The sequence below is a fragment of the Callospermophilus lateralis genome, chromosome 19 (genome assembly GCF_048772815.1).
Source record: "Callospermophilus lateralis isolate mCalLat2 chromosome 19, mCalLat2.hap1, whole genome shotgun sequence".
Classification (NCBI taxonomy): Eukaryota; Metazoa; Chordata; class Mammalia; order Rodentia; family Sciuridae; genus Callospermophilus; species Callospermophilus lateralis.
Window position 1 is genome coordinate 22,045,674 of NC_135323.1, and position 27,862 is coordinate 22,073,535.

Here is a 27,862-nt window from a genome sequence, read left to right on the forward strand (position 1 = left end):
CTCATTTGAACCCAAGTTTCCCGTGAATGGGGCCCCAAAATCCAGGAGAGCCAGGCTTCCAGAAAGGTCTATCTCATTTCCAGACTAATACAGAAAAGCATCATGGAGAATGACCAAAATATTTCAAATCCAGAATTAGGTTATGACACCTCACACAGAGGACGGCAGGGCTCACATTTGAAATTAGGGCTATCTGTAGATAGCCAGGATTCACAGATGCTGTTAGTTGGCCTGGGTGTGTCAGGGGAGAGTTACTTCAGGTCTGCACTCCTGGGTTCCCATAGGACCTTTGATCAGTTGCAGACAATGAAGTCGCTGAGAATCTTAGGCTCCTCCTCTAGAGAAGAGGAACAAAATTATATCTGGATTCAGTTATGTGAAAACCCTGTACAGCCTAGAGACCTAAATATCAATGGGTAAGAGAGGGGGGCGGAGATTGCCTACCTGTTCACGCAGGTCCTTCGATCACCTGCTATTATCAGCAACTTGGGAGTAACACGCGAGAGCAACCACGCAGCCCGCGCATGCGCCGAGCCGACAGGCCGAGCCGGGACAATCGGTGCAGCCCAGCGGGGCCCCACCCAACCCTTCGCTCCCGCTGTCCCCAAAAAGCCTAAGGACACAAAACTTTCACACCTTTATTGTGCTTGGGATTGTCCGCTGGGGCTTCAGGGGTCTTCGTAGCCCGTGGGAAGAGGGTTGAAGTGGGGATTGTGGAAAAGAGTGTGGTTGCCGTCCCCCCAGGCGAAGGGCTGTAGAGAAAGCCGAGAAGGGACAGAGAGTGTCAGAGCGGCCCCGGCCAGGGGGTGGGGGCCCGCACCCCCTTTGCCCGCCCTCTGTGTCCCGCATACCTTGGTGCGAATGCGGAGGTGGTGGTAGGGGATGAACTCTGGGCGCTCGCGGTGGCCTGCGTGCAGCCAGCAGTTGACGGTGCACAGAGCCACACTGGGGAGCGCCAGCACGAAGGTCAGGATGCGCCAGGTGCTGGCTGGGTGAGAGCAAAGGCGAGGGTGAGAGAGAAGGTCAATGCCTCTGGACCGAGGCCCTTGGAAGGTCTGGGGTCGCTTAGCCCGAGTAGGGGGTTGCCCGGAGGCTAGGCGTGTGTGTGTGTGTGTGTGTGTGTGTGTGTGTAGGAACCAGGTGGGCAAAACCAGTAAGCAAGAGGGTCAGGCACGCTGGCTCCACTCACCTCCTGCCCCTCCGTGGTCTCCCTTGGCTGTGCTGGCCAAACCCCTACTCAAGGACCTCAGAGGCAGAGCCATTGTGGCAAGAGAAGCTGGGAATGGCACTGTCCTTCCACTCTCCTTCATGAGGCTTACGTTCTCCTCCCCTTTTTTGAGCCAATCACCTGTTGAGTCGGAACTTGGGTGGCTATTTTTAGGGGTCTTCTATATTTAAAGTGGGGCCTGACTGGAAGGAGATCCTCTCCAGGCGGTGGGTTTACTGAGTCTTTTATTTTGACAAGGGGACGTGTAAAGTACAATATGCTGTTTTTAAAATAGTTGCGGAGAACTAATTTATTCCATATTCCCAGTGGCTGGCACACAGTAGGCCTTTAATAAGTATTTGTAGAATAGATCAAGGGTCTTTTTGAATCCTTTTTTCCAACTATAAAATCTATAATTTGTACTTAAATTATTTTTTCTAATGAAGTTTAAATAAAATAGAAGTGTGCCAGTTTAAAGTCTGACACAAAACAGTCATTTAGTATATGTTTTAACCACAATTCCTTGTAAAGAACAGAACTCTTAACTAGTTTTGAAAGATAAGCAGTTGACAATCTTAGTTAGCTCAGGGTATTTCTGGTACAGCCAGAGAGGCCTCAATCTGCACAGTGAGAAATGAACCGTTTTGAAGGCCACCGCTGAACCCTGGATGCCAAAAACTTCCATTTACACAGCCTTGGGAAGCTAAATTTGTCCATCCTCACCCTGTTTTGAAAATGGTTTCCTTGTGAAGTTTGTTTCCACCGGTTGCTCTCTTTTTAATCAATAAATCCTGTGGGTGCACCAATTGGCAATATCTGGTCATTTTGCTTGTGATCTAGTTTCTAGAAAGTCTGGGAAGGTGAGTCGTGGCTTCTGTCTTAGGCAGGCAGGAATTATACTGTGGGGAAAATCCTCAAAAATGGGAAAATTATTCAGAAAATTCTGGGTAGCCACAAATCTAACAAATGCAAAGTGCAAAGTGCGTTCTGCAAAGTGCGTTATTTCACTCTGACTTTTTTGGAGAGAAAAAAGAAAGCATAGGCAGGCCTGCACGCAGCTTGTATCAAGGCAGGTCACCAGAAAGCTACGGGACCAGGCAGGGATGACATCTGCTTTGTTCACTGTCATATCGTCAGCACCCAGCATGGAACCTGGCATGAAGTAGATGTTCCCAAAATGTGTATTTAATGAATGTTTGAACCATCTTCTTTTGGTTAACTCTATAGAAATGTCTTTTCAGAATTTAACAGGATGCCTCCAACATTTATCAAAGGCTGATATGCTGAATATGAATTTAAGACAAATGAAGAAGGTACAATTTCAAGAAGGGGCTCTATAACTGTACCTCCTGTTGGTTCTAAGCTGAACCACCTTCTTCCTTCTTGTCCTTCCTCCCTCCACCCCTTCTCTTCTTCAATCTTGTTGAATGGTCAAATGTTACATAGTGTGGCTAAATCATTCCTGAGCCCTCACTGAGCTATAGAATTCTTTCAATTGCCTTTTCCCAGTGACTTTGGAGTAGCTGTGGAGATGGGACTTTAAATTTCCCTGGCATCTCCCTCTATTCACAATCCATCACATCCCTTCTCTTCAGATATGCCAACTGTAGCTCCTGAAGAAACAGAAATGACAAGGGGGTGTGTTTAATGGGGAGGCTTGTAGGTTCTCTTTCTTCCCTGAATAGCCCCTCAGGTTTGTTTGCTGACGGTTACCAAACACTTCACTGAAAATTCCAACCAACCCCTTTGGTTAATGCCCCAAGGGCTGCTACTTTCCTCTGCTGCTGTCGCCATCGTGTGGTGCATTTGACCAAGTACCCAAAGACTTGTACTTAGTTTGTGCTTTTCTAGGCTGATCATACTTCTGTCCTAACTGCCTCTGTGGAGAGGCAGCAGTCTTTGTACCTACCATTATTTCTTAAGTTCTCTCTTACATATATTAATTGGATTTCTGCCAAAGCTTCCAAGTTCTAGAGGTTTCATTTGTTCTTTATTTTAGGTAGAGGGAAGAACAAACTTTCCAGTTGTTCAATAGACCCCAGTGAGCAGCATTCCCATCCTTTGTGAGATATACTTCAGCTACTGGTGGTGAAGGCAGAGGGACAATTCTGTCAGTTTCTTTTATGCCTCTTCCTGGGGACAACTCATACTATGACTAGATTTTCCAAAGCCAAGATCAATCACAACATGTGATCTATTAAATATAAATTTTGCGTTTGGTGACCTAGAATGGAATATTCGAAATTGGAAATGTCCCAGAAAAACAATTATATGATGACCCAGAACATGGGTTAACTAGGATGAACAGTAAAGAGAGTTGGAAACAACAGAATCAGTAATAGCAATAGAATGATAGGGTCTTGTGTCATCCTTGAAGAAAAGGACAATAAAATACTATGCCCTTGAAGGGACCCTCCCCACACCCCAAAACCTGGCCAGGTTAAGGGAATAATGAGAGTGAGTCTAGGCTCAAATATCCAAATATAAATTATCCTGAGGAATACTGGCTTTCTCTCGTATGCTGGGAATTAGGGTAAGTTAATGTTATCAGTACAAAGAGTCTTTCTTGATTCACAACAAGTTCCTTGGGATGCTGGTCACAGGTAAAAGCAAGCTAAATTGATGATGTCACTACATCTGTAGCATATTATATACAACCCCTCTTCTTGTGGTATCAGAGTGCTGTGGAGAAGGAGTGCTTGTCCAGCTGGCCCTCACTGTACAAAGTGTTGAAGGGGGTCAGAGGCACTATTTTATAGTGAAGCACTGGAGGCACTTTGTGAAATGGAAGACCTGTCCACCCCATTGCCATTGAGCTTTCTGGCCAGGCACCTAGACTGTTCCACTGGATCTTCCCCATAAGTGTTCCTTATATCTCACATCCCATCTTTAGGTGTCTTTTTTGGTCTCTCAGCAACCTACTCCACTACCCTAGCACAACTGGGCTGTAAAGATTACAGGCCTCAAGAGGGGTTATTAGCTCCCTCTACCATTGGGAGGTCCTATAATTATGTTATAGTGGACAACTATTATTTTGTATCATCTGCTCAATATATCTGTAAAAGAAAAACTTTAAACAAGTTAAACATAACAGAGTTTATTTGAACAAAGAATGATTCATGAATAGGGCATCACTCTAAACTGAAAGATGTTGAGAGCTCTCCTGTGCAGTGTAGGCCCTGAGCTTTCATCAGCTGAATAGCAAAGTAAAGTACAGAAACAACTTGACTGGTTATAGTTAGGCATTTGCCTTTATTCAGCATTGCCTGACAGTTGGTTGCCTGTAATTGACTGGATTTGGGCTACTTGTGGTGGGCTGAGATTTTGCTGTTACAAATAACAATAACATTCCCAAGTTAGATTTTGGCAGTTTTCATATTAAATTCGATTGTAGTTTGTTAGGTAGAAACTCAAAGTATGGAATAGTCTCGGGCCAATGGACTCTTATTTATTGTATTTAACATATCCGTGTCTTCTTCTGATAATAGTACCAAAGAGTCTCTTTGTGAAACTACTACCTTTTATTTCAAGTTCACAGTCCATTTGTGGTTGACTTCCTTCTCAAACTCTATGAGGGGATACATGACCCAGGCCTAGGCAATTAGAATATTCTTTTCTCTTGGTCATGAGTGATTGGTTTAGGGAGGAACTCAAGTCTATGGGTCATGAATTTTGGGACTTCTTTCTTATACTATTGAGACATGGAGCTGCTGGAACCTCAGACTGGAGCAGTAGACTGAAGCCAATATTGAGACCATTTTTAATAGCAGACCAAAATATGGGGAAAGATTTTACCTTGTTTTTTGAGGCCTAAATAAAGATGTGCCAGAATTGATAAACTTCTGTACCCTGACTTTTCAGTTATGTGAAATAACAAATCTTCCATTTGTAAAACTCAATTTGAGATGGGGTCAGGCATGGGAGTGCCTGCCTGTAATCCCAGCAACTCAGGAGGTTAAAGCAGGAGAACTACAATTTTGAGGCCAGCCTGGACAACTTAGCAAGACCCTGTCTCAAAATAAAATTTAAGGGCTGGGGTTGTGGCTCAGTGGTAGAGCACTCGCCTAACGCAAGTGAGGCACTGGGTTTGATCCTCAGCACCCACATGAAGAAAAATAAACAAATAAAGTAAAGGTATTGTGTCCATCTATAACTAAAAACATTTTTAAAAAATTTTAAAAGGGCTGGGGATATAGCTCAGTGATAGAGCACTCTTGGGTTCAATCCCCAGTACCACAAAAATAAATAAATTTGAGTTGAGGTTTTAAGTCTTAGTTTATTGCTAAAGTCTGTGAAACTACAGCATATCTCTAAACTTGTATCAGCAAATTTCTAATTTGTTCCCTGTATGGTGATCCATGTTTTATTGAGGATTTTTTGCCTTCTTTTGGAGATAGATAATGTTCTGGGGTATGTATGACTTTAATGAATTAAATATAATGGGCACTTGAGGGAATTTAATATTCATTAAATTACACATTGGGAGATATCCCAAATTGCAAAATATGTAATAGTTGAGGCTTTTATTTTTTTCCATTTCATAATAGTATAATGTTACATTAAAAAATAAATTCACATGCTACAACCTGGTTTCCCTCAAATCTGTATCTAATGCTGAGGACACAGGGTTTTGGCTGAGCTGGCCACATTTGCACACTTGTGCTCAGTTGATCTCATGACTGGTAGAACTCAAGCCAGAACTAGAATTAACCATGGGACAGAGGTTGAAGTTGCTATTCCCATGTGAGACTTTTGTCTCACATCCTATGTGCTGTGTGCATTAGACCAGACATTATAAAAGGGACCCTGAGATGATGGCTTATTAATCTCAGATATTTTCTAAACCAGTATTTTAACATTAGCAAGTGCTGATTATTAAAGAGATATTTTGAAGGCCTTTTTCTATTATCACTGATGCTGCTAAAATTTTGATGTGACCATCTGGCAATTTGTGGTAATCTCATTACTCCAAGTTGGTGAGTGAAATGCACCTGACTCAAGTAAAGAATATTGTTTTTTTCTCTATTATCACTGTAGAATAACCATAGAATCATTGAATGACAGGCAAGGTAACCAGGAAGACATAGATTGGGCATCATCACCTTCATGATCACCTTAGTTAACCTTTTAAGTAGGTTCACTTTGTATCATAGGAGGACAATAATGATAAAAGAAACCTGGGTCTTAGCTAAAAATTTGTGTAAAGAAAAACAAAAAGAGAGACAGAGAAGCAAGCAAGTAACAGGGGCAAAATAAAAAGGGGCTGTTCATCTGACCTGCCAGCTTTATTTATATCCATAGGTTTCATTAGATCATTGATGTCATTAGTACATATTGCTCATTGTATAAAGTTACTGTGCTGTGGGCAGGTTTAGATGCAGTGACACATTAGTGTTGTCTAAGAGAGTTCCTTTATTCCCAGAAGCTGAGTGTTTGAGATTAAGGTTGAGGCTGATAAGACTCTAGTACAGAGCCTCCTCCCAAAGGACATTACCATAGCAGCTAGGCACTGAGCATGTATTCGTCATCTTACTAGTTCCAGGGAGAAACTGTAGAATATCCAAATGAAGATAACAGAGCACCTGTTACCCTCCAGGAGTTTTCTCACCAGAGGAACGCTACCTTGTACATATCCACAGTCAGAATCCTTACAAACTTGACCACCTGGTAAATTAATTAGAGTATAAACGAACAACACTAAGGACCAATGAAACAAAGAGTTGGTTCTTTGAAAAGGTAAGATAAAACCAAGGTTGATAAACCTGTGATCAAACTAAGCAAAAGAGAGAGAAGACCCTAATTAATATAATTAGAGACAAAAAGGGATATTACCAACAGACACAACTGAAATCCAGAGGATCATTAGGAACTATTTTGAAAACTTAAATTCTAATAAATTGGAAAAATACAGAAGAAATGGATAAATTTCTATGACCTACACAAAAATCTAACAAGCCAATAATAGGCAGTGAAATTAAAACAATAATAAGGTTTCCTGACAGAGGCTGGGGTTGTAGCTCAGTGGTAGAGCACTTGCCTAGTACATGTGAGGCGCTAGATTTGATCCTCAACACCACATAAAAGTAAATAAATAAGATAAAGGTATTGTGTCCAACTACAACTAAAACAAAAATATTAAAAAAAAATAAACTCTCCTGACAAAGAAAATCTCAGGACCAGATGGATTCGTAGATACCTTTTACAAGAACTAATACCAGTGCTCCTCAAATTATTCCATGTTATAGAAGGGGAAGGAGCACTTTCAAACTCATTCTATGAAACCAGTATCATGATGATTCTAAAACTGGATGATTATACATCAAGGAAAGAAAATTACTGATGAACATAGATGTAAAAATCCTTAATACTTGCAAACTGAATTCAACAATACATTAAAAAGATCATATGTCATGATCAAGTTGGTTTAATTCCAGGGATGCAAAAGATGGTTCAACATATGCAAATCAATAAATGTGATTCATCACGTATGTAGAATAAAGGACAAAAGTAACATGATTATCTTAAAATATACAGAAAAAGATTTTGACAAAATTCAACACCCTTTTATGATATAAAAAAATCTGAAGAAAGTAGGAAGGAACTTGCCTAAATATAACAAAGTCTATATATAACAAACACAAAAGCCAATATCATACCAAATGAAAAAAACTAAAGGAAGAATTTCCTCTGAAGTTAGGAACAAGACAGGATGTCTACTCTCAGCACTCCTATTCAATACAGTACTTGAAATTTTAGCCAGAGAAATTAGGCAAAAGGAAGCTGGATGCAGTGGCTGTAATCCCTGTGGCTTGGGAGACTGAGGCAAGAGGATCACGAGTTCAAGACCAGCCTCAGCAACTTAGCAGAGACCTTGTCTCAAAAAATTAAAAAAAGGGCTGGGGATTTAGCTCATGGAAAAGTACCCCTAGGTTCAATCTGCTCTACCCCCCAAAGAAAGAAAAGAATAAGAGAAATAATTTAATATTAACCATTATTATTAATACATCACTTTTTATTACTCATGTCCATACCAAGAACATATTTCAATAATATACCTTTGTTTACCACCTGCCTAATTCCTTTACTCTGTAGACTGTGAGATTTAGGGAAAAGGAGTGCAAAGAATTCAAAGGGGGGAAAACCCCAAAAACAATGACAAGGAAAAAAACTCACAATATACAAAACTCCCTGCATTTCTGAGGACAATTGACGTGTAAAAGAAAATCTTGTAGAAGCTAGTATGGGTGGAAGAAAGGAAATGTATGGCTGTTCCACAGGTGTACCTGAGAGACTATACAAGGTCTCACTCAGACCTGCACTGCATGGGTTCTTTGGTGTCTGGCAAGGTTAGATGGCTGGTTGGAAGTCTTCCCACACTGGAGGCACTGGTAGGGCTTCTCTCCAGTGTGTGTTCCATGGTGGTGGAGTTTGGCGCTCTAAAGCCACACCCACAGTTGTTAGAATGGATAGGACTGGTCTGCATTGAGTCCTCTAGTTTTGATTCAGAGTAGCCTGTTGCCTAACCATTTCCCACAAGTTTCACACTTGTATAGCTTCTGGGTCTCATCACCCCCAGCCTCCTGAGTAGCTAGGTGGGTAGTCTGATGGTGCCTGGTCAACTTCTAGGCCTCCTGGAAGCACTCTTGGCACCTGGGGCAGGTAAAAGGCCATTCCCCTGAATGCATGCTCCTGGGGTTGATCAGGAGGACATGCTGAATTGAAGCTCCAGCCATACTCCACACAAAGATGTGGTTTTTCAGTTAAAGTGCATCTTTCTGTGATGCATCAGGAAGGAACTCAGAGCAGATGTAAAGCTGCTCATCTGTATGTGTGCATTGCCTGGGAAACTCTTCCCACACTGAGAACAGGTAAACTTGGCAGCCATTGCTTCTGGTTCACCACAGGGATAAACTTGGAATCTGGATTCTGCATGAGTCCTGGGGTAGATGCAGCACTGGGAAAGGAGAGTAGAGGAGGAATAGGGGGAATTTGATGTATATTGGGGAGTGGAAATGGGTAATAAGTGAAGGTGTAAGGATGGGGTGAGGTAAGGAATCTGGGGAAAATGGGTCTGATCAGAGGTTGGAGACTGAGTAGGGTGGGCGGCAGAATCAGTCAGTGTGTTTGAGGGGACAGGATAAAGGGGCATGAATAGGAAGAGATAGAAATAGAAGGACCTGAATATCTGCTGGGCTGGAGCAAGGGGAGGACTGGTGTGGCTGGAACCTTGGTGCGGAGGGGAGGGGGGGTGCCTGAGGCTGGTGCCAAGCAATATGGTAGTTGAGTTTGGTATGGAGGCTGAAGCTCTCCTCTCACTCCCCACACTTATAAGGCTTCTCCCCTGTATGCAGGCAGATGGGCTGGGTGAGGGAGGTCTTCTGACTAAAGCTATCTCCTCAGGTGGAGCAGCAGAAAACACATTGACCTATATAGACTCTGGCGGCATATCAGCTTCAACTGATCCCTTCACATACTGGGGACAGACACAGGACTTCAACCCAGTATGCATTCCCTGTTGAACCAGCAGCAGAGAGCTGCCCATGAAGCCCTTGCCATGTTCCCCACAGATATAAGGTTTCTCCCCAGAGCGGATTTTCTGGTGCTTAATGAGTTTGGAGCTTTCACTGAAAGACTTACTACACTAGGGACATTGGTAGGGCCTTTTGCCAGTGTAGACCCTTCTGTGCTGGATAAAGGATGCATTCTAAGCAAAACTTTTCTCACAGGACCTGCACTTGTAGGGCTTATCTCTCTAGCAAATCCGCTGATGCTGGAATAGGTTGGAATGTTGGCTGAAATGTTTTCCACAGTTGGGACAGGATTAAGGCTTCTCACAAACATGACTTTGAAGATGCCCCCAAAGTTTTGGCAGTCTATGGCACCAAGTGGTTGCCTTGAGATTTTCCTAATTTAAGATTCTGAATGTGTTTCTTGAGACTGAGTCCCCAAAATAGGTAACACTGTTCTTGGGCATATCCCTTGATATCCTCCATCACAGTGTCCTTCCTCATGAATAAGCTTGTCCTCATTGTTGTTTCCAGGTCGTTGGAAGAAAATAGAGATTTCAGATTCATTATAATTCTCTTCAGAGAGGGAAAGTAAACTATACAAGGCATTTTTACTATAAATCTGCAAAGGATTTGAGCATGGTGGTGCATGCCTGTAATCTCAGCAATTTGGGAGACTGAGGCAAGATGATAGCAAGTTGGAGGACAGCCTCAGCAATTTAGCATGACTCTCAGCAACTTAGCAAAACTCTATCTCAAAATAAAAAATTAAAAGTGCTGTAGCACCAATCCTCAGTAGCCCTCTCCAACCAACAATAAAACCCCAAAACAACAAAACCAAAAAGCTGCTGCAAAGGAGGCTTTGTTTTCAGAATCATATAATCAATGTGGCTTTTTTTTTTTTTTTTTTTTTTTTGGTACTGGGGACTGAACCCAGGGGTGCTTAACCACTGAGATACATCCCCAACACCTCCTTTTTTTTTTTTTTTTTTGGTGCTGGGGATTGAACACAGGGTCTTGTGCATGCAAGGCAAACACTCTACCAAATGAGCTATATCCCCAGCCCTGACCTCCAGGCCCTTTTTAATTTTTATTTTGAGACAGGGTCTCGCTAAGTTATTAGGGCCTCACTAAAATCTCTGAGGCTAGCCTCCTGTGACACTGGGAACCAATGCTTCTTGATTGTAAGATTTATTTTAATGTATCAACTGGGGTTATCAGATTTCTAGTACATAATGGGTTCTATTTTTAATGATTCCATTTATATGAAATTTGACAAAACTAAATTTATAGAGGCAGAAAGCAGGACCAATGGTTGTTATCTAAGAGCTGGGTCGGGGAGGGAGCAGCGGACTGCAGAAAAGAACTTTGATGGATAATGGAAATGTCCTTTATTTTGAGGAGTTGAGATGGTGGTTACACAAGTATATACACTCATCAAAATGATGAAATCATACACTCAAAATGGGTGCCCTTTATATGAAATTTATACTCCATTAAAGCTGTGAGCAAAGATGTGGTAAACTTTTCTGAGATATATAGTGGACAGGAGTATCAGTGCTGACTAGTCAATTATTTTGAAAAGATTTTATTAAATTATAAATAAAACCAACAGTTTAAAACACTAATACTTACAAAGTACTTATGTGCCAGGTACTGTTCTAAGAGTTTCCACATTGATCAAACTTCACAATTCTCCAAAATGATGTGTACTTTCTTTCTTTCTTTTTAACTTATGAACATTTTCTGATTATTGGTATTTTTTCATATTTATACATATAATTCTGTAATATTTTCATTCTTTATGGCTGAGTAAAACTCCATTATGGATATATACACCACATTTTCTTTATCCATTCATCAGTTGATAGGTTTATTCCATAATTTAGAGATTGTGAATTGTGCTGCAACAAACATAAGTATTGTATTTTATTCATTTCCATTATTGTGGGAATACATCATTAGCACAGAGAATGCTGTCATTAGTATTTTCATGACACTGCGAAGAGGTCATTTTTTCCCTTGTTGAATCTTTTGTATAGAAATTATTCCCAGGAGTGCAGCTGCCGCCCCATATGAAAAAGGGACTCTGGCTTCTATAAAGGAGAAACTCTTATAATAGTAAGAACTGCCAGTCTGTTTGCTAGTACCCAAGACTGGTCTAGGCACAATGACCATGACCCATTTCATGGTTTTGAGAGCCCCTAAGAAGACCAAAGTAATCCTGGCAACTCTTCTGTGGAAACCAGCAGGGACATGATAGTGACATTAATCTTCCTGACAGTTACAAGTGCCACCGGCTACCAAAATTTTTGATATAGTTAACCATCATAACTTGTCATTCTTTCTGTATTATTATAGCTGTCCCTTCCTATATTCACTGTCACTAGTCTAGACCAGGCTTTATTTATCCCATTCATTCCTAGATGATCAAGTTTTCAAGTTGGTCTTTTTTGGTTTGTTTCCTCTCTCAATTATCTTATACAGGTTATCAGACATGTTTGTTATTGTTAGGTTAGTGCTTCCTGTTTTCCCTACAGGGAACACAAAGAAAATGTTACAATTTGAGCAGTACACTGGTATGTTAAGGCTGCTTCCAGACCAAGATTAAAGCAGTGGTTCTCAACCCTGGGTGCAAGTTAGAATTTTTACCCAGGACCTTTAAAGTTTTATTTTACCCAGGATGCACCAGGAGTAATTGCCAAGGTTGAGAAATTTTGAGTTAAAAGGCTAAGCTCATCCTCAGTTACCTCCACAGCTTATTCTTCTTTTACGTCAGGGTAAATTTAGTTTTGCCTATTGTTGAATTTCATATAAATGGAATCATGCAAAATGGATTGGTTCAGGATATTAAGGCTGGACTCAACAGTAAGATAATGGCAAAACTTAACCTTACCATATGGAACAAACTTTTGGTCACAATGATGTGGTGGAAGTTTTGAGAAAAAGTTACCCGGGTCAGAAGGTGGGCGTTTAGGCCTCTATATATGTAGGGGCTGGCAGTGGTGGGGTAAGGGCTGAATCCCATGAAGGACTTGGGCCAGTAGTAGGAGGTCGTGATTCCAAGGCCAGGTCGGGGTGCGTTGCAGCAGGTTATGATTTAGGATATGTTACAGCGGGGAACCCGGCTCCAGGAAGAGCATGTAGATGGTAAGCTGAAACACTCCAATGTGTTTGCGCAGATTCTAAACCTTCTCGGGATAGGGCTCGGGGCCTTGGCAAAGGCACATGTTCCCAAATGCCCCCTTTCTTCAGGTAGCAGGCATCAAGCCCAGGCGGCTGCCCTTCACTCTTACCCATGGCTGCCTGCCTCCTGGAGGTGCAGTCAAGCGGGAGCTAGTCACCCTCTCTCTCTTGAGAGGATGGACCCTAGCTCCGCACCCTAGCTGTGCCGAGAGGGGAGGGAACGAGGCAAAGGACCCTTGGCAGCAGCCTTCGTGGGCTTACTGGGAAGGGAGTCCCCACAAAGGGCCCTGGGAGCGGGAGGTTGACCGGGGCGCCTTAAGGCCATCCATGTGGAGGTCCCCACAGCCCCACAGAGGGTCCTGAGCATCCTCAGTTAGCCCCAGCCAGGGGAGCTCCATTCCCGGCCGCCTTGCTTTCATCTCTTTCCCCCCAAGAACTTTCCTCTCCTTTCTCACTGGATTCCCAAGTTGGACTAAGTGTTCAGGGCAGTCCGTGCACCACCACCTCGAAGAGCTGCCTAAGACCCGCCCTGTTCCTGCCCCTAACAAGAAGAGGGAGAACTAGGAGCCATCTTTCCTGGGGGGGGGGGGGGGATGATTTTAGATCCCTGCGCACCACATTAGGCCACGTCAGTTAGGGATCCTCCTAGCTGCACTGAGCAGGTCACGTCACACACAAGTGACGGCGCTGGGGAGTGGAGTCTGAGCTATGCGCACGCGACAGCTCCGCCCCTCCGGGAGTGCGCTCCTGCCACTGAGCTTCTACAAGGTTGGTTCACCAGGGAATCAGGAGAAGTGCGAGGCATCAGGCAGAAAAGCCTTCCAGGAAGCAGAGAAGGTTTGCCCAGGTTGAAGGGGAACACTGGGTTGCTGGAATGTAATCTCTTGGTGAGATGAGGCATTGACCTTTGGCACTTGGCACATTGACTTCTGGCACAGAATTTAAGGAGGCGCCAAAAAAAGCTTTAGTAATTAATGTAGGCAAGGAGACCCATGCCTGTAATCCCAGCAACTTGGGAGGTTGAGGCAGGAGGATCACAAGTTTGAGGCCACCCTGAGCAACTTAGTGAAACCCTGTCTCAAAAAATAAAAAGTGGTGGGGATTAGCTCAGGAGTAGAGTGTCCCTGGAGTCCCTCAGTCTGGGATTAGGGAGACTTAGTAATCAATATAAACAGCATTTTAATTTCAATAGCTCAAAAAATTATTGCAAAAAAATAACACCAATAATGAATAAAATACCTAAATTCTAAGAGACTATTCTACCCTGCATTTTCATGACCCTGACTTACTGGCCTCACTATAATGCCTGGCTGGCCCTACATCCAATAAATTTTATTTACCAAAACAAATGCACAGGCTGTGGTTTGCTGATTGTTTAAAATTTGCATTAAAATATTACTTCTCTTGATTGCTATTTTGGCAGCCACTTAAATTTTGCACTAGAGATTAGTGCCTCACTTTTACCCTATTCCTGCTTCTACCAGGTACCCTCAGCTCTGGGAGCCACATCTCGGTCCTGGAATCAGGCAGGAATTGGGCTTCAAATGGGCAGCACTCTTATAGTCTGAATTTTGCCACCCATTCTAAGATACTTTGGGCCAGTTGTGCCCCACACCAGCCTCAGTCTGTTATCAGCAGCTTAGCCCAGGAATCTTGCTTGATTTCCAGTTGGCTGGATTCCTCCACATGCCTGCATAGGAAATAGGCAAAGGATGGAAAGGGAAAAAATGAATTTTATGCAGTTTGATTAAACTGGGGAGAAGCAGCTAGATTGCTTCTCTGCCAGTCCTATAAAAGCAGTTACAAGTAATAGAAACAAAAACCAGATAATGGGGCTGGGGCTGTAGCTCAGTGGTAGAATGCTTGCCTAGCATGTGTGAGGCCCTGGGTTCGATCCCCAGCACCACACACAATAAATAAATAAATAGAATAAAGGTGTGTGGAGCCAGGGGAAGTCAGGTAATGTACCTAAGTAGATTTAGCCAGGCTATGTTAATCAGAAACCTGTCAGTCTTAACTTCCTTGGCCCTTAGCCACAAGGACAGTGGGGTGTGCAACCCTTCAACCTTTACTTTTGTTACAGAACTGGGGCCTTCCAGGAAACTGAGGCAGCATGAAGACCCCACTTCAAACCCCAATTTTTGGAATCAATTCAGAAAGATTTCAGACATGTTGATCAAAGTAACAGGAATGAGTTTAAGGGACACTCTCAAGGGGAGAGTGAATCCTCTCAGAAGAGGGACAGAGTGCCTCCCCTGCACTCCAATTTTATTAGGGATCCCAGAAACATTTCCAGAGTCCTGCCCAGGTCCACCTCCTGACTTTTGACAGCAGGATGACATCAGACTTTTAAGTCCCCACTGCCACAACTTCAGTTCTAATTGTATTCTTAATCATTTTTACAGGTACTCTTTCATAAAAAAGAGGGTTTTTGTTGTTGTTGTTGTTGTGACTGGGCATGAATGAAACCAGGGCTTCATGCATGCTAGGCAAGTACTCTACCAACTGAGTTGTCTCCAGCCCTCATAATACAAAATGTTTAATGGGATTAATCTTTCCAGGGAGTTGAGTGTATGAGTTTGGGTACATGTGCTTGGAGAACTCTGATTTTTGATTTCCCAGAAGCCTCCTTGACATCACTCCTGGAGCTTAGCTGGATTCTGGATGGGGGAGGCTGGCAAGTCTTGGGGAGGTCACACTGATATCACCGGTTATTGGTGACAAGTTCTGCTTCCTCACGTGTTTAAGTATAACATTAGAGAAGCATGCAGAGGCAAGCATACAAAGCAAGGTTTATTTAAAAAGAGGTAATACAGACTTCTTCTGGGATGGATGAAGAGGCCAGAGCTGGTATCCCAAGAAGTGAGAGCATACTGCCTTTTATACATCCTAGATTTTCTTTGTTCTCCTGCTCTCTTCCTTCTTATCTCTCTCCTTCCTGTTTACATGACTAGGCTCAGGAGCATACTAGGTTCAGGAGATGCTCCTATGGAATGGCCAAAAGGTGAGAAGCAGAGGAGTTGGAGGGGCCAAAGTAGAGTGATCCAGGCAGGAAGGGGGGCCCCATGCATTAATTAACAACTTTTACAACTCCCTGTAGGGAGGAACAATCCCTGGAACAGGTTACCTTAGCAACAGGTTGGAGCAGGGGCAGGTAATTTTGATAAAGGTGGAGAAAGACTCTCAAGGCATTAACATTTCAGTTTCTCAGGGGTGGTCTCCAACTTGCCAGACCCAAGTGGCCTTCACTCTAGACCCAACCAGGATCACCTACCTATCTGTACTGACTGTTTTTAATTCTGGCTTCAACACATGAAAGTCCTCATCACTGTTCTTCACTCTCATGACCCCAGATGGAGCTTCTGTTTCTTGCCTCCTCCCTTCCAACTCTGAGCAACTATAGCACAAGGGCTGAAGTGGGTCTGGGAGTCAAGGAAGGTGACAGGCAGCATGTCCATGATCTGGAGAAGCCAGTGTGGGGAAGCAGTGGAAGGAAAGAGGAGGGGAGGCTTTGTGGACATTTCCCAGAAGTAGAGTCATAACTTTTAAGTTCCAGCCCCCAAACCAGGACTTACCTTAGACATTTTCAGAGATCTTCACTCTCCTAGGATTAAACTTGGCCAGGGTAGAGAGGGAAGCATCTTATTAGGTCAGAAGGGGTTGTCACATTCCTGGACTTCTTGCTAAGGACTTCTCCCCTACCCTTCATGGGTTGCTGAGGGGTCAGAAAATCCCCAAATTCCTCTTTTGCCTTGGATCTGGTCAGCAATCCTCTTGCCCACAATGCTATTTCCAAGTGATCCCCTTTGCCTTTTCCCTTTGTCTTTGCCCTTTCCTAGGCATTCCCCTGGCCCCCATGCAGAAGTTAACTGCTCTGGAACTTCAGCCTTTTGGCTGGGCTGGGGTAGGAGGTGGGCAGGTCTTCCCTAAGCCAGCTCATCCATTCTTGGTACAGTCTTCCCCTCTTCTTCTACACCCTCGGGAAATAGACTTGTTATGGAAATTGCACTCAGCAAGAGACCAAGCACCTCTCAGAGAGTTGCCTGTGGACTGAGATGAGCTAGTGCTCTTAAGTTCTGGGACTGGAGCTGAGGTTACATGGGGCTTTTATAGGAAAATTGACATCATTTCTTAACTGTTACAAGATTAGTGGGTTTGAATTCTTGGTCTGTGAGACCAAAGACCATGCAAAGGAAATTTATGATAAGAAGTTCAGAGGTGTAGAACAAGACAGTAAAACACTAGTGAGTGTTATTGCGATATGGCCTTCACCACAGGCAGCAGCAACTCAAGATGACTTGAGTTTATCTCCCTAAGAACTATATTTCTAAGAAAAAAACCTAAGAGGTTATAGACAGTAGTTAATTAGCATAGCAATTAAGTGTGTAGTTACATTCTACAGAGTTCAGAAAGTTTCAAAATATAAGAAACAACTCTTTTTAAAGGAACCTGTCTGGCCTTGAAAGCCTACCACAGGGATATAAACATTCCAAGAGAGGGAGACTCCAAGAGAAACCTATTTACAATCCTATAGGTAGGGATCCATGGTTAGGTTCCCTGAAGAGAAGCTGACATTGGGGAGTGGGAGGATTAACTTTTTCTTCATCAGACCCACATCCCAGGGAAGAGAAGCTGCTAGAGAGCAATTAGGCCTTTCTCAGGACTCTCTGTGCCTGCCCATATGGATGCTGGGACTTAGCAGGTACAATGCATACACAGTCCCTATGCTCCTGGAGTATGTTTATGGCCAAGTCCTGAGACGGGAGTTGTTCTGGGGTAAGGGGGCACTGCTCAAGCATCCCATAACATCACAATAACACTCGCTAGTACTCCAAAAGTACCTGCCTTACCAGTTCAGCTTAGTGATAAGTAGGACTCCTGTTGTCAGACCATGGCCACATGCAACCCCACAACACCAGCTTTTGCATGATCCACTAGACTCACATGGGGAAACCTAGATTCCAGGTCTTTATGAGATCAACAGAATTATAATTGTACCACAATCATTCTTATGTCCAGAACTAGATAGATGACCAGCCATCCTAGGAAGACAATGTTACTCACTCCCAACCCTCCCCACTCCACTCAGGCCTTAGCATTTAAGAGTGCTTCCACACTTGTTTGCTTGTTGATTCCCAAAAGAATTCAGTGAGGAATGTTTGGGATGTGGCAGGTACATCTCCTTGAGGCCTACAGGGCCCAGTACTCTGACCTCTGACCAAAACACATGAGTCTGCTCTGCCATCTTTCAAATTGGGAAAGGAGCTTTAATAATAGACTGAAATCACCATACAGGGCTCAATTTAGGGGACAACTATGGATGGGGAGCAGGAAGACAAGTTAAAGTCTGTCACTGGGGGGTGGGCAGTGAGGGGAAGGGGAAAGGAAATAGGAGGACAGGGAGCAAGAAGTGATAGAAGATCTTTCTCACCCATGATAGTGGTTTGGGGACTGTAACCCCAAATGTCTTCTGTAGAGGTCAGATGAGTAACACAAAGGAAATATGTTGAGTCAGGGATATAAGGAGTGGTGGGGACTGTGTGTGGAATAGACGCAACTCGACAGATTATGTGTTATGATCAAATGTTGCTGAATCTTTTACTTAAAAGAAAAAATACACAAAGAAACAATCCCCTCCCCCATAAATATAGATTGTGAAGTCTCCTGACTTAAATGTTATTTAAATAACACACACACACAGTGAGGGACCAAACACATGTATTTGCCATCTGTGGTCTAAGGACTGGTCACATGGTCCTACTCCCAGCTCAGGGAACAGTAAATGCTGCATAAATGCTGTTGGATTAAGCTGTACCTCCTGTTTCTGAGGTCTGTTTCCTTTTCTGATCAGGACCTGTTTTCTGCCACTGGAGAGGAGAGGGGGCCCAGGGTTATTTACCCTAATGTGAGAGATTAGCTTTCAGTTCTCTGAAAGGGATTTTGTAAACAAATCCTGTTTCCATGCTCCCCTGTACCACATACACAATATTCGTATGTAGGTACATTTACAATACTTGACACTTGCTCAGTGCAATTCTGAGGAAGCTGAGGCCCAAAGATCACTAGTAAGTAGTATAAACAGGACCAGATCATAGCAACTATTTATTGAGAGCCTATTAGGTATGCACTGGGGATAGGTATACCCATGGAATCTTCACCTCAACCTTGTGAGGTAGCCCTCATCATCCATTTTACAGATTAAGGGAAAAAAACAACAAAAAAAAAAAAAAACAAAAAAAAAACAAAAAAAAATGAGGCCCAGAAGAGGTACAGATCACACAGCAGGGAAGAAGCAAACCTGGGCCCTCTGTGCTAGAAGCTGAGGGTGGATCACTTCATATTCCTTTCTTCCAGCCTCTTCTTTGTGGGCACAGAACTAGATGCTGCAAGCCTGATTAAAAGTGCCAAAATTTGGGGATACGGGACCAGAGGCCTGGGGATGATAGAAAGACTATCCTCTAGGAGTGGGCATTAGGTCCTCGAGACAGATAACGCTTCTCAACTTCAAAAGGGCTATTTTGTGCCTAGTCCAGGAACACTAGTAGCTATGAGAAGGAAATGGACTCTCTGCTTGAGGACAGAGTACCGGAGTGCTTTGAGAAGCCTACCTCCTGGCTCCAGTGCACACTGTTTTACTAGCAGAAAGAGATTTGTGTGGGCAACCTTCCTCCGTGCCATACAAAAGGGTTGCTTAAGCCGATATGAGTCACATCGGAAGTTTTTACCATATTTGTCACTCTGCAACTGCTTTGATGATGAATTTTGCCTCCAAATGCCACAATTTTGGCATTGGAGGATTTTTGAGATTGTAGGACCATTTGGTCTTGGCAGAAGCTTCTTCCTCCCCAGCGGCAGAGCTTGACCTATATAAGTACTGCAGGCCTAGCAGCATTTCCTGGGCGGCTAGCTGCTCTGGCCACACCAGAAAGGGCAGTTCAGGCTGCACAATTTCGCAACGCAGGGGCAACCGGAGGGCTCCCCGGTAGCCTGATGTTCTATTCCCCTGAAGCTCCACCACGTCCGGATTATCCCTAGCCACATAAGGCGCCGTCAATTCCATCGCGAGTGAAGAGTGTCCGTTTCCTAGACGTCAGTTACTCTGCTCACAAGCAAACCCAGAGCAAGGGTAAGATATAGGGGTCCAGCACCGGAAACGGAAAGGTCCACAAGCCTGTGCCCCTCTAGGAAGAGGTTGCGAACCTTCTCGGTAGGTTTAACCCTCTCATTCACCTGGTCGAGCGAGAGCTTTCCATCCGCAGCCGCTGTCAGGAACGTCACACTGTTGGCCTGGCTCGGGGTTCCAGGAGTCCATCAGCCCGGACTTCGGCGCCCCGACTATCAAAGCAGGGCTAAAGGAAGAAGGGCGGTCGCTGCCAAGGCATACCGGGAGAAGAGTTAACAAAGTCATTCAGAGCAGCACAGCACAGCACAAAGACTCCATGGTCGGACGTCTGGGTTCTCCAAAGCACCAGCACACTTCGAGGCCCTAGGAAGAAAGTTTCCCTTCCATCTTAAAAGAGGCGTGTTAAGCTTGGTGCTGACTACATATCCCAGCATACACCTCACGCGCCTCTTAAACTCGCACAACATAACTACCATTCCCACGTGCCTTCTGCGGCTGTGCAAGAACCAGAGTTCCGGAAAAGACAACTACCGTTTCCGACTCGCAGGATAACTGCGGCGGCGCTATTTAAGAAGCGTCAGCAAGGAGTAGCCTGGCCACGCCCCTCTCTTCCAGTTCCGCTGTCTCAGATAAGCAGCGAGAAGCGGGGCGGAGCCCTAGGCCCGAGCCAAGATGGCGGCTGCGAAACCAACCCTTACGGACTCGCTCTCGTTTTGCCTCGCGCAGCTCACGGCGGCAGCAGGGGAGGGTCAGGGTGGGGAAAAGGACCCAGCTAGCAACGAGACACCCCTGGGCCGCGCGCTCTTAGCTCTCCGCACGCGCCACATCAAGGCAGCGGGGGGAATCGAACGCTTCCGGGCACGCGGCGGGCTCCGCCCCCTTCTCGCGCTGCTACGGCGAGCGGCTGCAGCGGACCCCGCCCCGTCCGAGGCAGGTCCTGGCTCCGCCCCCTCGTCGGTTGCGTCAGCTGCTTCTGGTCCCGCCCCTTCCTCTGACTCCACCCACTCTGTTGGGTCGACGCCTTCGCCGCCAGTGCGCCTGCGCAAGACGCTGGACTTGGCGCTCAGCATCCTAGCCAACTGCTGTACGGAAGGGGCGTGCCGGGCTGAAGTGCGCAGACTCGGAGGCATTCTCCCTTTGGGTAAGTGCTCCGCCTCCATTTCCTAGAATGATTTCACCCTCGCTTCCCCCTTCCCTAGTCCTAGACCGTTTTGAGTACTTTGTGTCAAACCCTGGAATAACGTGCTTTATGACGGCGCCGCTCACCTATCTCTCAAGATGTCACTACTCTCCCATGATGTCACTACTTTTTCTGTAGGTTATACCCGAGCTCAGACCAGATAATTACAACCATAATCTAGGTGTTGGCACCTCTCCCGCATCTAGGCAGTTGGAGACTAAAGGGTTATTAATGATACTTCAGATAATTCTTGTCTTGCATTTATGATATTAATAGTCTGACCTTGTGCGATGGACTGAAACCCCCCTTGGATGAGCTGCAGGCAAAAAGGTGAAGTTCAGAAATTGGTGTAGTTAACTATACCAATAAAGGCACCTAACACCTCCAAAACTAGGATTCCTTGTAAAATGAAATAATAATAGCCACCTTGCATAATTGGAGTATGGAGAAAACTTAATGCAAAGATAGAATGCATAGACTCGGGACTGGGTTGTGGCTCAGTGGTAGAGCGTTCACCTAGCATGTGCAAGGCCCTGGGTTCAATCCTCAGCACCACATAAAAATAAATAAATAAAATAAAGGTATTGTGTCCAACTACAACTAAAAAATAAATATTTTTAAAAAAAGAATGCATAGACTCTATGCACAGGCAGTGTATTTCGAGTAATTAAAAACCCAACAAAAGTTTTTCTGTTTACCAGAAATTTAGTGCCTCCTAGTGGCATGCAAACGCAGTATACCCTTATACAGTATACCATGCAAATGCATTATACACGTCATGCCTGTCTTCTGAAATTATTCCAGTTTTGATGTAAGCTCAATTTTTTGGATAAAGGGAAGCATTAATATATTTAAAACTTGCATAAAACATATGTGGACTATAATGAGTTTGACAAGAGCCCGGAAGATTAATAAGCCCCTCAGTAAGCAATAGATTTTGTTATCACTCCCATCATTCAGCACTATTTTGCATTTTAAATATCTCTGAAATCCATCTCCTCCTGTGTTTCCACCATGTGATCAGAGACTGCTTGTTCTCAGCAGTGCAGTAACTTATTTGGTTCAGACCACTATCCATTCTCACCTGGTCTCTTTGTCACTCTCAGAGTCTATTCCTTTCTCCTATATTACATCCCCCCCCTCCATGGTTGCCAGATTGTATTGTATTGCTTCCCTTCTTAAAATCCTGTGTGTCTCCTGTGTGTCCTGAGCTCTTGATCTGGCATTTGAGGCCCTTCATAGGATCATGGCACAGATCCTCGGTGTTATCTGGGCTCTTGCAAAGGCTGCTTCCAAACCCCAAATGCCTTGTAATATCCCCATCCACCATCCTCCTAGTAAATACCCTCTAGACCCAGCTCACATGTTAGCTTCTTTCAGAGACTGTCCCTGACTCTCTCAAGCCATATTCTGGAGGTGACTGATAGAGAAATAAAAGGCTAAACTCTCCTTTCAGTGACCATTCTTCAGTGTGTGAAGACAGATAGCATCCAGAACCGAACAGCCCGTGCTCTGGGGAACTTAGCCATGGAACCTGAGAGCTGTGGGGATATCCACTCTGCTGGTGAGAAGGCTATGAGGGTGGGGTTAACTGGGAATTAGGGTGGGATAAGGGCTTAGGTAGACGCCTTTGCTCACCCTTTTTCCTCCCCTTTCCTCTCCAGGTGCTGTTCCTTTGCTCGTTGAGAGCCTGACAGCTTGCCAGGACTCACAGTGCCTGCAGAGTGTGGTGCGTGCCCTTCGCAACCTGGCAGACTCACCGCAGCACCGCCTGGCCCTGGCACAGCAGGGAGCAGTACGCCCACTGGCTGAGCTCCTGGCTGCTGCCCCAGACCCTGCGCTAACCTCAGCCCTAGTCCGTGCCCTCCTGGAACTCAGCCGAGGCTGTTCCCGGGCCTGTGCTGAGCAGCTAAGTCTGGGTGGGGGACTGGGCCCACTTGTCAATCTGACTTCTCACCCAAAACGGGCAGTACGTGAAGCAACCATCCTGATCCTTGCCAACCTGTGTGCCCAGGGCCTAGTACGGCCTGCACTAGGCAATGCTGGTGGTGTGGAGGTGTTACTAGGTGAGCTCCGGCGGCGTCGAAGCACCAATGGAGCCAGCTCGGCTTCCCAGCAACCGTTGGTGCGGGCTGTGTGCCTTCTGTGCCGGGAGGCTATCAACCGTGCCCGGCTTCGGGATGCTGGTGGTTTAGAGCTGCTCATGGGCCTACTGCGGGACCCTCGTGCCAGTGCCTGGCATCCACGTGTTGTAGCTGCTCTTGTGGGCTTTCTTTATGATACTGGGGCCCTGGGCCGGCTACAGGCTCTGGGACTTGTACCTCTCCTGGCTGGGCAGCTGTGTGGAGAGGCTGGTGATGAGGAAGAGGAGGGAACAGAAGCGGCTTCTTGGGACTTCCCTGAGGAACGGACCCCTGAGCGGCCTGAGGCTGGAAGCTTCCGAAGCCTCAGGTGAGTCCTCACCACAGGGCCTAGGAGGGTGGGTGATATATTTTGGGATGGGGGCTTGTCTGCTTTGGCCCTCTTTACACCTCCACCCTCCATTCTGTCTCAGTAAGATTTTGTTTTTGTTGTTTCTAACTCCTGATTCCTTCTTGTTCCCTGACACAACTACTTTCCAGTCCTGTTAAATACAGCTTCTATCCCTTGGATCTGCTTTGTAACATTGGTTCTATCTCATCACCTTGAACTTTGGGCCCCAGACAAATTCATTGGGAGGTAGTACGTACACTGATTATTTATAGTGGTATGTTCTGGAATACAAGTTCTTATTCTGTCACCATCACTTACAAACTGAGACATCAGGGGAAGGCTAATTAACTTCTCTGATCTCTGATTCTTTGTGCATACAATGGAGGATAACAACATACCCTACAGGGTTGTTGTAAAGATTAATGGCACGAAGCAATGTTCAGTAAATGTCAGCCTTGTGAATTCTGTGATTCATCTCTGATCATTGTCCGTGGTGCCTGTTGCACTCTTAGAACTGGTCTCCTCCTTATTTTTGAACATGACAGGAAGGTGTTATCTGAGGACCTCTCTGGTTGCTGTTCTGTCTGCTTAGAATACTTTTCCTCTTGCATGCCTTCATCTCTCACCACCTTCAAGTCTTTGTTCAACTCTTACCACATTCGTAGGGGATCCATCACCACTCTATTTTAAATTTCAACTTTTGCCTGCCTTGGATCTTTTAATACTCTTTTCTTTTCACTATTATTACTTCACACCACACTAACATGACACTAATCTACCATACGGTTTACTTACTTAGGTTGTCTGTTTCCCTTTAGTAGAACATAAACTTCAGGAGGGCAAGAACTTTGTTTTATTCAATGCTTCTCCCCAGCATTTAAAAAGGACTAGGCACATGATTAATATCAGTAATTACTGAATGAGGATTTATCCCCCCTCCCACTTCTGTTTGACCTCATCTTCCTTTAATACACCCTCTTCTTCCCCTGCTGGCTTCACCTTCTTTTCACAGTTCTTTTGACTCTATTCTCTTGCCTTGGCTCTGGGTTCAGTCTTCTTTTCTTTTTGCCCTCTGCAGGTCATGGCTGATCTCTGAGGGCTATGCTGCAGGCCCCGGAGACATTTCTCCAGACTGGTCTCCTGAGCGTTGTCCATTGCCAGAGCCAGCAGAGCCAGTCAGTCCCACCCCTGGCCAGACCTCGCTGCAGACACCGCGTACACTACGCATGCAGGGTCGTAGCCCTGCTGCTTCTGCTGCAGAGGAGCCTTGGGGACGTGAGGGGCCGGCACTACTGCTGTTGTCACGCTTCTCCCAGGCTCCTGACCCAAGTGGTGCACTTGTGACTGGTCCGGCACTGTGTGGCTTGCTGGCCTATGTGACAGGTGCACCAGGCCCACCAAGCCCACGTGCACTACGTATCCTGGCACGTCTCACCTGCAACCCTGCCTGTCTTGAGGCCTTCGTGCGCAGCTACGGTGCAGCGCTGCTGCGAGCTTGGCTAGTGCTCGGTGTTGCACCAGATGATTGGCCTGCACCACGTGCCCGGCCTGCACTCCAAAGCCAGCACCGGGAACTGGGTATGACTTCCGTCTTTCTGCTTACATTTGTGACCCCATCTTCCTCCTGTGCCTTCTGTGGGCCCAGAACCTTGACTTTACTGCTCATCGGCCCTCTCATTGTCCTCTCTAGCCCACCATCCAAGCAACCCTAGACACCAGGTGTTGGGGGTGTTGAAGAGAACAGGAGGTCTTGGGACTATCCCTTCTGCTCCGTAGCATGTAGAGAGAGTTCTGTTCTACCATCTATTTAAATCTTGGAGCTCAGATAACCTGACCTCAGGCTTGGCTCCCAACAGCCTAGAATCTTGCCTGTCTGCATTTCTTTACTCAATAGGTCCTGCGTTGTCCTGACTGCTTCTGCCCTGGGCATACTGACTTGTGAACCCAGACCCTGTCACCATTTTCAGCACTGCCAGGAAGTTCCCTGTCTTCTGTGCCCTTATGGTAGATTCTTTTAGTCCTTGAGGGCCAAGAATCATATCCTGTTGGTCAGGGGAAAGCTTTTTTCTGTTCTTGCCCTTGATTTCTAATCCCTAGTGTCTTAACCCTATCTCTCCAGGGCCTAAAGTCGTCCCCCTCTTCTGTGCCTCGATTTCTTGTCCTGAGGTTTTACCCCTTCCTTTCAAGAGCCCAGAGTCCCTGTCTTATCCATCCTACCCCAGTCTTTGATATCAACTCCCAATCTGACCTGGTCTGCTGGTCCCTGCAGGTGAGATGCTGCTTCAGAACCTGACCGTACAGGCTGAATCACCCTTTGGAGTCGGTGCCCTCACTCACCTGCTGCTCTCTGGGAGCTCTGAGGAACGTGTAGCCTGTGCACTGACCCTGCCCTTCATCTGTCGGTGAGGGGGATGTGGGTGTCTTGTAGGGGTTGGGGAAGAGGGTTGCTGTTCCAAGTCCTAACCTTGTTCACCTTACGAAAGACCCCCTTTCTCCCTTTAGGAAGCCCTCTCTGTGGCGCCGGCTACTTCTGGACCAGGGTGGCCTCCGTCTCCTCCTCACAGCACTTACTCGGCCAGCTCCACATCCACTCTTCCTCTTCTTTGCTGCGGACTCTCTTTCCTGTCTCCAAGGCCTGGTGTCTCCCACTGCGAGCCCAGCCTTTCCACCTGCAATCCCCTTGGATCTAGAGCCACCCTCCCCTTGCCTCTATGAACCTATGCTGGGCCCAGCCCCGGTCCCAGCTCCTGACCTGCACTTCCTACTGGACTCAGGCCTACAGCTCCCTGCTCAGAGAGCTGCCTCAGCTATGGCCTCCCCTTTCTTCCGGGCCCTGCTGTCTGGCAGCTTTGCTGAAGCCCAAATGAACCTGGTGCCACTGCGAGGGCTGTCACCCAGTGCAGCCTGGCCTATCCTGCATCACTTGCATGGTTGTCGGGGCTGTGGGGCTGCCCTGGGACCTGTGCCCCCACCAGGCCAACCCTTGCTGGGCTCAGAGGCTGAGGAGGCCCTGGAGGCTGCTGGCAGATTCTTGCTGCCTGGGCTGGAGGAGGAGCTGGAAGAGGCTGTGGGCCGCATCCATCTGGGTCCTCAGGGTGGCCCACAGTCAGTGGGAGAGGTATTCCGCCTGGGCCGGCCCCGATTGGCTGCCCACTGTGCACGCTGGACACTGGGGCCAGGACAGTGCCCAAGGAAGCGGGCCCTGGCCCTTGTGGGGCTTGTGGAGGCAGCAGGTGAGGAAGCAGGGCTCTTGACTGAGGCTTTACTAGCTGTGGTGATGGGGATTGAGTCAAATGGCAAGGGACCCAGCCTAGACTGTTGATATCTCTTGGGAGAGGACCTAAAGATGGATTGGCCATGCAGGAGGCCTCCCTCAGAGTATCACGAGAGAAGCCTGAGCAGAGTTATCATCGAGGACTGAAGAGAGGATGGACCTGGACCTCAGTATGGTCTGAAGACCCAGGAGTGAGAAGTCAAGGCCAGGGTCTGGGCATGGGGCCCAGAGGAAGGAGAAGAGCCCAGGGACCCGGGCATCTGACTTGGCCCAGCACTATGGGGTTGATATTAAAACTTTGCAATTGAATATTATTATTGTCTGTGTTTCTGCTTACTTTCCTGTGGGAGTACTCCCACCCCTTCACACACCAAGCATGGTCTTGTCTAGATCCTCTGTCTTGATAACAGGCCACCCAAGCATGTAGAAGTTTATAAGTAACTTTCTAGTGGTTCCTGGTGCCCTGAAATAGTGTGGAGTTGCCAGTTTCCTTCCTGGGATGTGGTTTTGGGCCCCATGGGAAGGATATCATTGCTTAGAGTCAACCACCTGGATACATAACTTGGTCAGGGCTGAAAGAATGCTGTGAAGTGGAGTTTAATGCCTTGGCATCACTTTATTCTGTTGGGCCCTTAGTCTGAGAGTCCATTTTTGTCTCCTGGAACAAGTTTCTTAATGCTTTCTGGGTGAGGGAAGGCCTGCTGTGTTCCATATATTTCAAGGTACTGTTTTAATCATGTCCAGAGAGAGCCACAGCCTTGTGCTTGCATTCAGGTGAGGGAAGGACTCACATTGCTTTGGTCTCCAAGGTCTCTATCATCTGACTTCCAGATCCTTGATTACTTGACAGTCTGACTCTCAGGAGAACTCTGGATTGGGCCTGCCTGGATCTGCTTTGGGGAAACTAAGGTTG

The 27,862-nt window shown here is 45.9% G+C and overlaps 2 protein-coding genes across 2 annotated transcripts; one reads left to right on the forward strand and one right to left on the reverse strand.

The window, feature by feature from the left end:
* Positions 1 to 636: 636 nt before the first annotated feature.
* Positions 637 to 1,324, reverse strand: Cox6a2 (cytochrome c oxidase subunit 6A2). The gene is made up of 3 exons (XM_076840594.1): positions 1,190 to 1,324; positions 852 to 988; positions 637 to 752 (listed from the first exon to the last, which is right to left on the reverse strand). Exons 1-3 carry the CDS (start codon positions 1,308 to 1,310, stop codon positions 669 to 671), a joined length of 342 nt encoding a protein of 113 aa, XP_076696709.1. The 5' UTR covers positions 1,311 to 1,324; the 3' UTR covers positions 637 to 668.
* Positions 1,325 to 20,656: 19,332 nt separating this feature from the next.
* Positions 20,657 to 27,227, forward strand: Armc5 (armadillo repeat containing 5). The gene is made up of 6 exons (XM_076840588.2): positions 20,657 to 21,164; positions 22,660 to 22,767; positions 22,868 to 23,654; positions 24,754 to 25,253; positions 25,945 to 26,077; positions 26,178 to 27,227. Exons 1-6 carry the CDS (start codon positions 20,696 to 20,698, stop codon positions 26,995 to 26,997), a joined length of 2,817 nt encoding a protein of 938 aa, XP_076696703.2. The 5' UTR covers positions 20,657 to 20,695; the 3' UTR covers positions 26,998 to 27,227.
* The last annotated feature ends 635 nt before the right edge of the window (positions 27,228 to 27,862 follow it).